This window comes from Orycteropus afer, unplaced genomic scaffold, assembly GCF_000298275.1.
Source record: "Orycteropus afer afer isolate SDZICR_OR568_19922 unplaced genomic scaffold, OryAfe1.0 scaffold00674, whole genome shotgun sequence".
NCBI classification, from domain to species: Eukaryota; Metazoa; Chordata; class Mammalia; order Tubulidentata; family Orycteropodidae; genus Orycteropus; species Orycteropus afer.
The window spans coordinates 733,543-744,530 of NW_006922261.1; the positions used below are offsets into that span (position 1 = coordinate 733,543).

The 10,988-nt window shown below is 36.4% G+C and overlaps 1 protein-coding gene across 1 annotated transcript in view; it reads left to right on the forward strand.

Moving 5' to 3' along the window:
* FAM199X (family with sequence similarity 199, X-linked) overlaps positions 1 to 3,972 on the forward strand; it is a 33,210-nt gene extending 29,238 nt beyond the window's left edge. Inside the window, exons 5-6 of the mRNA XM_007956869.1 lie at positions 1,941 to 2,207; positions 3,802 to 3,972. Of these exons, the coding sequence (XP_007955060.1) occupies positions 1,941 to 2,207; positions 3,802 to 3,972 (438 nt within the window). The remainder of the gene's footprint in view (positions 1 to 1,940; positions 2,208 to 3,801) is intronic.
* Positions 3,973 to 10,988: the final 7,016 nt, after the last annotated feature.

The window sequence follows — 10,988 nt, forward strand, 5'->3', positions numbered from 1 at the left end:
TCGGATGGTGTACCAGTCGCTAGGACTAATTGTTTCCGTGAATTTTTGGTTTTCTTCATTTTTCTTCGCTCTGGACGAGGAGAGACCCATCATTGCATCTAGATGGCAGCTTGCTAGCTTTTAGGATCACAGTCGCTACTCACCACCGTAGGAGGTGGAACAATGTTTTGTGTAGTATGTTATGCCAATTGAGCTTGATGTCCTCTGCGACTATGGTCCCAAGCCCATAGGTTCAACTACTCGTTCCCTCTGTGTAGCTGGCTATGACCAACCGGTGACTACAACCTTGCCCCTTGTCAGCTCCATTATACAGCTGGGAATTCATATTACACACATGAAGTTAAAGGACCATTGCATGCAGACATTCTTACAGCACATACAAATATACATGTGGAAACATTGTCTGCCAACCCTGTACATGGTCACAGGTACACTCCCACCAGGGGTATAGATTTATTCTAACTCAACTTTCAAGAAACTGATTGACAGAATGAAATGAAAGCTATACTTTGTTGAACATCTGAGCAAAGGAACTAGAATAGTCTAAGGAACAACTGAGTCTGGATAGAATAAAACTTAATGGATTTTCCCTGTGCCATCTAAAAGACACATTTTTAGTGTCTTCTCAATACAAACTTTCCTCCTTTCTTTTCCTCTGGTAGAAGGTTGGATGAGCATTTATGTTCTTAGGTTCTACTTTTATGGTTTGTTTTGCTTGGTTTTGCCTTTATCATTATTCATGAAAAATTTCTATCATTTCAACATCTGTTCCAAACAGACATACTATAATTTTCTACATTCCACCCAATTTTCCATTAGTCTGATAAATTGCTGCCTTGTATTTCAAGTTAGGTGTCCTTGGCCCTTAGCTATGATTTAGAAAACATTCTTACTAGATATAATCAGCAACTTCTTAAATCATCTTAAGTAGAGATTTTAAATTTAAGAAATGGCTAATCTCATACATTTTATTTTGTTGTTAGCTTCTATTTCAGAGTGTTATTTTCTTATAATCCTAAATTCTGGAGGCCTATAGCCTTCTATTTACACCTGACATTTTATATACTTGAAACATCTAATTCTGCATTAGATTTTCTAGAATTTGAAACGTTGTCAGTTTTTCTTGCACTTGTTTCTAAATTGAGAGATTTGTTTTGCCCTTATATTCTGCCTATATACATCTGCAGTGCTTTTTTAAATAATTTATTTTTGTTGTTGAGAATATACATAGCAGTACACCAATTCAGCAATTTGAACATGTACAGTTCAGTGACATTGGTTATATTCTTTGAGTTGTACAAGCATTCTCACCCTCCTTTTCTGCATTCTTCCCCCATTTATAGAAATGCAGCGCCCCCTAAGCTCCTTGTGTAATCTTTCGATTTGCTGTTGTCACTTTGATCCCATATAGATAGATCTTAAAGATCCCAATGCTCAAGGCATATATTGTTTACTCTGATGGCGTAGTGCCTAATGCATTTGACTGCTAACCAGAAGGCTGGTGGTTCAAACCCACCAGCCACTCCTCAGAAGGAAGGTTTGGCAATCTACTTCTGTAGTGATAAACTGCCTCAGAAACTCAAGGAGGGGAGGGGTCGCTATGAGTTGGATCTGACTCGAGGGCAGTGAATTAGTGAGTTAATTAAGCTAAACTGTTCTTTGGTTTTAAGAAGACATCAGGGAACATTTTTGGTTTAAGATTTAAACATCACTCCAGGGCAGTAGTTGTGGGTGTTCATTCAGCCTTCATGGCTCCAGAAAGTCTGGAGTCCATGAGAATTTGAAATTTCTACATTTTATCTCCTTTTGACCAGAATTATTCTATTCCAGTACCTTTGACAGTCTTTAAACTTAAGTACAATCTTCTTTTTTTCCTCCAGTATTTTGAGAGTAAACATCAAAGTACGATGCTTAACTACTTTTTGTCTGTGTGTTCCAAGGTCAGAAATTATATCAAGGAGCATAGCCCTCGCCAACGGCCTGCAAGAGAGGCCTGGAAGAGAAGCAACTTTAGTTGTGCAAGCACCAGTGGAGTGAGCGGTGCCAGTGCCAGTGCCAGCAGCAGCAGTGCCAGCATGGTCAGTTCTGCAAGCAGCAGTGGGTCCAGTGTTGGAAACTCTGCTTCAAACTCCAGTGCCAACATGAGTCGAGCACACAGTGACAGCAACCTGTCTGCAAGTGCAGCAGAGCGGATTCGGGATTCAAAAGTAAAACGTCTAATCAATACAAAGTTTTACCTTTCAATATTAACATTAGTACTTCTTCATATAAATTTCTTGAAGAGTTAAAATTATCCTACTATCTAGATGCCTGTGGGTTTTGGTTTTAATTGACCAAGCAGGATGCTCTGCTATTGAACAAAGCATTCCAGGTTGAGTGCTTTGAAATACTGTTTTGACCCACAGGCATGTTCCATTCAATTTTATCTGATTTTTATGTCTGTTTTAAGTGAGATAAATTGATGGAAATAATGATTGATTGTCAAGATTGCAATATTGACTGCAACTCACTACTGAGCGAATCTCACTATGTTGCTGATGTTGCTGTCTATTAGCTCCTATGAATGTTCTGTATGTCTTGTGTATGTGTTAAATGTTTTCTTAATGTTTTAATCTTGAACGTTTCTTCTTAGCTAATTTAAAAATATAATAATGCTTTCTGTCATTTCTATCTGCTCTTTTTAACAGTTGAAAATACTCTATATGATACTGTTGGGTACTTAAGAAAGAAAAGGTATAAATGTATATAGAATGGTTCTGTGATGCATAGCAGGGGGGTTCAGTTCTTTGTAGTGGCAATAAAATCTGGAGCCAATTTAAGGATGAAACAAGAGATCGCTATACTCTATTTTTTAAATAATAATAATAAAGCACAAATAACATACAGGTGATATAATTTTTTTTGCAAAATGTACAACCCCCTTGCAATTTAGCTTCCTGTGCACTCTATGTGCATGCATGTTACTTATGTGGGAGCTCTCGTGGCATAGTGCCTAAGGCATTTGACTGCTAACCAGGAGGCTGGCAGTTCAAACTCACCAGCCACTCTTTGGAAGGAAGATTAGGCAATCTACCTCCATAGAGATACTGCCTCAGAAACCCAAGGAGGGGTTGCTATGAGTTTTAATTGACTTGACGGCAGTGAGTTTGGTTTAGTTATTTGTGTGGGCGCCTGATATGTGAAAAAACAACTCTTTGGGAACCCAGTGGTGACTTCAAGATGCACAGTACTTCCTTCCCTGGCTTTGACCAAAGCAGCAGAAACATAGCCAACTTTGTTGGTTGCTAAGTGATTTCTGTGGATATGTGGTCGTTTCATTTTGGCATCACTTCACCAGTGACAAAAGCTTAGAGTACCCGCTGGGTTCCCAGTGGGCTTTTAGATGGTATTAAGCTTTGCCAAATAAGAAAAAAAGCATGATTCTTTGAAATTTTAGCAATATTATCTACATTTGTATTCAGTATTATTCCATAGTATTAATTATATGCTTGCTACTCATTGACATTAGTGTACCTTAGTTTGATAAAATGTCTTCAAAGTGACTGGTTACCCACAACTAACCAAAGTGTTTCAGCCCTTCCTAATCAGCAGATTTGCTGGTCAAATACCATAAAAATATACTCTTGAAGAATCATTTTCATGTCTAAGTCAGTGGTTCACTTAATGCAACAAGGATTATACTGCAGAGGAATTTGAACATCTCTTAAAATTCTAGCAATATAGAATTTGACCCGTAAAACACTGTGAGGTGGATTTTCCAGAACCGAACCTCATTGATTTAAAAAATTTTTATTTTGACAGAAGCGTTCCAAGCAGCGGAAGTTACAGCAGAAGGCCTTACGCAAGAGGCAGCTGAAGGAGCAGAGGCAGGCTCGAAAGGAGAGGCTCAGTGGGCTCTTCCTTAATGAAGAGGTGCTGTCCTTGAAAGTGACTGAGGAAGACCACGAAGCTGATGTAGATGTTTTGATGTAATAAGGGTGAATTTATCAGTGTTCTGCCTAAGCATTAACCCTTTCATGACCCAATTATTTTTCCACTTTAAATTTTTCATGGATATTGTGTGTTTTCATCAGCAGAAGGCATGCTGACTCAAGGAGTGTTTCTGAAATCTTGTTAGGAAATTTGAATTTTGATGATCTATTATGTGAGACATATATGTCCCATTGGATTCTGGGGGTAGGGTTATGTAGGACACACTTGTCACTCTGAACTCTTGGGAGAGAATTATGAGGGATAAATATGTCACTCTGGACTTGGGTAGGATTAGTGGGACACATGTGTCCCTCTGGACTCTGCCTTCTACATCCCTTGGCAGGTGCATACCATTTGTTGTGTTGTTATGTGCCGTCGAGTCGGACCCGACTCCTAATGACCCCTCCTTGGGTTTCCGAGGTGGTATCACTATGGAAGTAGGTTGCCCAACCTTCCTTACTGCCAGCCTTCTGGTTAGCAGTCAAGTGCCTTGGACACTGTGCTACCAGAGCTCCCGCATACCATTTAGAGGCCCTGAAAATGCAGTATTTGTGCGAATATGAAGTCATGGTAAGGAAAGCAACTTCCAAATAATACACAGGAACCCAGAAATATACTTGCAAGGATTATCTCCCATAAAAAAGGCAAAAGAGACAAAAGTTTTACAAAATCACACCTCCAGGATGTATCATCACCTCATACAATACCTTATAAAACAATGGTGATTTGTGGCACACGCCCATTTCTTCCCTTTCATACAGTTAAACAGGTCCCCTCCTGATAGCTGTATACACTGTCAGTGGGAAAGCAGCTGCCCAATAAACTCCAGAGCAAGAAAATACAAGTGCACACTGTATGTCCCATGGGTCATGAAAGGGTTAAAGTATTCTATCCTTATTTGTTTACATGTGTCTTGACCAAAATTTTAATTAGTGCTGTGCTGATGTACCATTAATAATTCAAGTCAGTGGTTCTCAGCACGTGGTCTCCAGGCCAGCAGCACCAGGGTTACCTGGGTACTGGTAAGAAATGCAAATTATCAGCCCCACCACAAACCTCGTGGGGAGTGGGCCCAACAAGGTGTTTTCACAAGTGTGCCAGGTGATTCAGATACACATCCTAGTTTAAGAACCACTAATTTAGGTAAATGTTTTGAGTTTGTAAATTTTACAGTAGTTGAGCAGGCTTTTGCAAAGACTAGTGCTTACACAGTTTAGAACACTTCAAGGTACTGCTGCCAAGTAATTTATGTCAGTATATATACATGTATAGAGATCGTAATTCAGTTCCCTTAATGTTACAATTTCCTTTTGGTAGTATTAGTTTACTTTTTCTAAAGGGCCGTAGCATAATTCTGAGTTCCTAGTGGAAACCTTTTTTTGAAATGGAATATGGATTGCTGTTTACAATAGTGCCTTCATTAGGTTTAGTTCTATCAATTTTCATTCATTATTAACTCAAAGTTGTAAGAACAGGCCCTAATATTTTCTTGTTAGACTTGTTTTTGTTTTTCATGTCATATAAATTGAGAATCCTTTCTGTAAGTGATGACTACTGAGGAGATGATGTTACTAGTAGCTGAATTTTAGATTTGATGCTATGTGATTAATATTCAGTGGAGAAAGCTATTTTGCAAAATAACCAATTGTACTTTTCCATAACTTTCTGAAATTTTAGGCTGTCACACTGTCTTCAAAGGCAGATTTTCTCTTAAATTCTTTTTGTTGGCTATTTTTCAGCACAGCTCTAATTTTTAAATATTTGATATAACAGCTTCTGGCATGTGAACAAATTCATGTTCAAAATTAACTGATGAAAACCCTTAAAATTCTGCTGAACTTCTTTGCTAGAAATAGACCAAGCAGTGAGATATAGAAAACACCGTAACTTGTTAGTTATTAATAGAACTCTAATTTTAAATGTAAAAATCAAGGTGTTTTAAATGTTTTCATAGAGAGTTTGTTATAATGAATTTTAGAAATAGTGTATATCTTTTTCTTCTACACGTCTTTGAACGATCACATGGGTTAAAGATAGAAACTGATACTACTGACAATCAAGCTGCTTGCTTTCTTATTTTCCTATTTTTTTTAACTGTGGATAACATTTTGGGGGTGATAATGATTCTGTAGTAGGAGGAGTTGTAATCAATATTTTTTTAAACTCTAGAGTCCAGAGGTTAATGGAATTTCCACTTTTTTTGTTGTCTTTCTATCAAGTAGCTCATTAAGAAAAAGATTAAAAGCTTAATTCTCAGTTGATAGAAAGATTTCACTTACAATCATGTTTTTTGAAGTTTTGATTTCATCTTGGTTCCTTGAAGGCTAAATAATGGAAAGCGAGAATACAAATTAATATATTGGAGTTTTGCTGAGGTCTGTGATACGGTTATAACATTTTGAAGACTATTAAAACTCATACTTCAACATTTTGTTAAGGTAAAAGCATATATGTGTGTATAGTTTTCAGTTGAAGTAGTTCTTCTGACTTTCTTCCGGCCCCATTTGGTGCTCCTAACCAGCTGAGAGGAGCCAAAGAAGGCTTGGGGCTAGATTCCACAAGACTCAGAGGAAGGATCACGCCTTTCCCTTCCGAGTACAGGAAAAATAAGAGAGAAGAGTAAATTATTTACCTGCTCTTAGCAAAAGCAAAGTCTCACTGAATGACTGCCTAGTCTCTTTTAACTAGTCTTTAAGGAAAATAGACCAGTTTTGGATACCATAGAGCAACATTTATCTATTGAGTACTTGGAAGCAGTTTACTCGAGAGTGACCAGTAGAAGAATGTCCTTTATACAGGGTGTGATGTAGTAAGACCAATTCCCCTGCTTTCTCACAACAATCCATGTAGTCTTACTACCTTATTTCATTACCGTCACTATGAAACAAGTTTACCGAAGTGCCACAAACCTGATGTTAAAAGTTTATAGAGCTTTGAGCATTTAGAGAAGTGTGTCATGAAGTTCTGTGTAAATCTAGATGCACTCCGTCTTTAAGGTACTATAAATTAGACATAGCCCATAAAGTTGGTTTGGAGGAGATTAAAAATACTTCCTTTGATTAAAAGAAAAATTAAACAACTTGGGTTTGCTTATGATCCAAGAGGGAGATTGAAAAGTCTTTCTCCACCCTCCCCCAAAAGTAGAAAAACACAAAAACAAAAACCCCTTTTGTTCTTTACTAATGTGTTAACACTTTTTGTTGCTTCATGCAGTAATTTTCAGTATTCTCTTTCTTGGAATAAGTAATTTATTCAATCTGTTGTAGCTCTGAGTTTGATTGCAAACAAATCCAACTCAATATTTTTCTTTTAAAATATATTTTTCTTTTAAAATATAAACCCTAACCATTATAAACAAAATAAGGCTTATTAACTGAGGGCTTGATGAAGTCCCCACAGATTTCTCCAGAAGCATTTTATTAGAGATCTTGTAGTATTCTGTTCAGGGCCAACCACAGCTTTTTAAATTATAAACCTTGAGTTTAAACAAAATGGCATATAGTTTTCTATAGTTTTGCAACTACAAAAGGAAGGCAATGCAGTAAAATGTGTAGTAGGATAAAGGGGTCAGTTCATTCTGTCTCAACAAAAACTCAGAGGAAAAGAAGACTTTTTTCCCTCTCTTCTATGAGGCTTATCTGATGTTTTGTTAGGCTATAGAAGTTTTGTCAAGTTCCCCAGTCCCTTGGGTAAAACAGATATTGCTGAGTTAATTAATCCCAGAAATAGACTTCTAATTAAATGACTCTTTGTTTTCTTCAGCTTTCAAAAGTGCTGAATCCTCTTATAAAAGAAAAGTTTCAGGAGACTACTATGTAAAGAAAGGTACCCTGATTGTGATAAGCTTTAGAAATTGTTATAAACTGTATCAAATGTCTTCACATTTAAACCAAAAACGTTAGTACACAACCAGTATAGAAGTCTTGTTTGTTTCTGGGTTCTCTAGCACAGACTTTTGTTCGTGGCTTATTTTATATAGCCTCATGTGCCTTAAAGGTGAACTCCATACTTTTGGTTCCAAGATTAGGCTTTTCCAAATTCAAAAATAGTCTGCATGTACTTTGTTTGATAAAATGCCCACAGTGTTGGATAGCAGTAAGCAAAGCTTTTAAATTGAGCTAATCAATGGTTATGAAATGTAAAACTCAACAAAAACCTACTGCTCCTAACATTTCACTCGCATAACTTTTCTTTTGGCTCAGCTAGGTCATTGAAAAACATTGAAAGTTACCTAAAGCATACTTTTATAGCTTCTTTTTTTTTCCCCCCATAAAAAAAGATCATAGGCCAGAATACTTTTTTAAAACCCGATAACATCATGTGAAAGGATAATTTTCATAGTATAGGCAAAGCACTCCAAGAACAGAGATTGTATGGCAAGTTGGTTCTCTTGTTAACTTTAGGAAGTTTTTGCATTCATTTGTGCTGGAACACCTCCCTCCCTACTTTTCCTTAACAAATTACATTTTAACACTTCTATCTTCAAAAACAATGTTTGCTTGTAATTGGGAGAGGGTTGCTTAAAGTTGTTTTATACTTTGGAACATTTGATGGGAAAATCCTCAGTTGTATTCAAATGATACTATTCGTATTGAGCACACTGACATTCAGCATGTCTAAGTTTAGAGGTAAATTTAATCCTTGAAAGGACTATTAGTTAGAAAATAAGTATTTGTATGCACATGCACTGTGGTATTTTGGATTCATTTTACGTCTGGTTTCTAATTTTAGCTTTAAAATAAAATTATGCTAAAGTGGGTGAGAACCATCTGCGAGATGTTTGGACCTAGGCCTCTCTGTCAGCAGAGTATTTGGGACATAATGCCTTAGAATGCTTAATTTTTAGTTCTTTGGAAAATAATTTAATTACTACAAAAGGCTTAAAGGAATATTGAAAGTTCCTCTAACTAATTGGCTGTTAAGAGTAAGAAAGTCGCATGGTGTAGCTGAAGGTCTGCGTTGACTCACTTAAATGTTTTCTTTATTTTTTCCAGTATAATAACTGTTTTCAGCCCACTTAGCAGTTATATTTTAAATGAAGGTTCTTTGTATTTTAAAATAGATCACATGATGATACATTTATTTTTAATTGGCCTTTCATCCTGAGCTCAGAAAAACTGGTTTGGTCTTCTGAATTCAATGTGTGGTACATTTTCTTTATGGTCAGTTGATTTGTTACATCTTAGTGGTCAAAATGGAACCTGTGAAAATCTGTGCTCTTTTTCGTGGTGAGGGATAGGGTGGGAAAGGGGAGAATCGCTCTACTTAATGATATGCATAGACATTTTGACTATTTAAAGGTAGTTGTAGAATTACTATATATAACCGACAAGTTAACACTTACTATTCTGAATTGTTCTAAGGGACAGTGGCCTGAAGCCATGACTTGTTTTGTTGAGCTGCTTGCCCTTTAACAGTAGCTGACCTACTGGATTTAAGTCGAAACTTTGGGGTTAGATTATCTAGCTGAGGCTTTTAGGAATAGAGAAGACAATCCACTATTCCTTTAGTGGACCGATTTAATTTTCTATTTGGCTATTCTAATTTAGATATAAGTATTATCCATTCTATATCCTTGTGTTGGAAATTTAATAAGACTGTCGTAAAAAGCTATTAAAGATAAACACAAGTATATGTAAAACAATTCACAGATGGTTAAAAATTTCTTTTTGTTTTAGCTACAAAGATTAGTTATGTAGCATCAATATCATAACCAAAGCAAGTAGAAAGTTGACTGGTTTGGAGAATCTTCAAGTAGTCTTAAATACTGTAATGTATCAGATTGTTAACCAGGATTTTTTCCTGTATCTCTGCTAAATGTATTACTATATTAATGCACTTTTGTATATATAACCATCTCCTGTACATTCTGTACTTACTGCCATGTATATAAAAGCTGTTTTTCTTGAAGCTGTGAGGGAATAACAGTAGCTGTAACACAATAGTTTATATTTTGAGTTTCTTCTGTACTTGAAAGTAGTTTAGTGGTTAAGTTTAAGAGAGTCATGTATGGTTGTAATTAAAACTGGCAGTGTGGCAGAGCTGCCTTTTGAAACTGAGTATCAGAATGAAAAGTGTTGTTTTCGTTATTAAGAACTCTTGTAATATCATTTTATTGTTAATTTTGATGTATCTTACCTTTTAACAAACCCCACTGCTACTTACTACCTTACACTTCTGAATTAGCTCCTTTTTCCTGTTCCATCCCAGATCATTTATCAACAGAGGAGAGTTGCTTTCTTTTCTTTTGCTCACAGTTTCCTTAGGGCTCCACCAACTTTGTTTAGTCCCTAAACGTCATTGGCAAGACTACCCTTTTTTCTGGAGAGATCAGATTTCCAGAGAGGTTAGCATTCATAGTAAGTAAAACTTAGGCCTAATTTTTGTTGACCAAAACAAATCTGATTTGTTTTCCCTATATATTGACTTAGAATTTTTTAAGTTATAATTTTATAAAATATACATCTGTGAGCAGTTTTATAGATAGCTACAGAAGCCCTGCAGGTTTTCAGCAGTACCTTTATCTCTTACCACTAGAGGGAGGTCTGTGGTTGCTCTTAACTTTGGAAAATTTCATAGCTGCTTTGCTTTTGTTGTTTAATTTCAGAGGTTGAAACCAGCCTCATTCTCAAAATTCCTTTTGTGGTATTAAATACTTTCATTTATTAGTGAAGGGTAAATTAATTAAGCTTGTTTAATAAAGCCGGTCTTATTCAGGCTTTTCTGTATTCTTCAATTTTTAATAAATGTGAGTTAGCTATTAAGTGAAATATGAGTGCTTGCGTGTTTTTTCTCTCTTAGCTATGGTGGAGCTGTGCTAACCAGTATGGTAACCACTAGCCACAGGTGGCTAACTGAATTACTTAAAATTACCTGCTCTTAGCAAAAGCAAACTTAACAATTAACAATTGTTCCTTAGTTGGTTTAGCAACACCTCCAGTGCTCACATACCACTGGGAAATACCACCTTGGAAAGCACAGGATGTAGACCATTGCTGTTAATGCAGCCAGTTCTA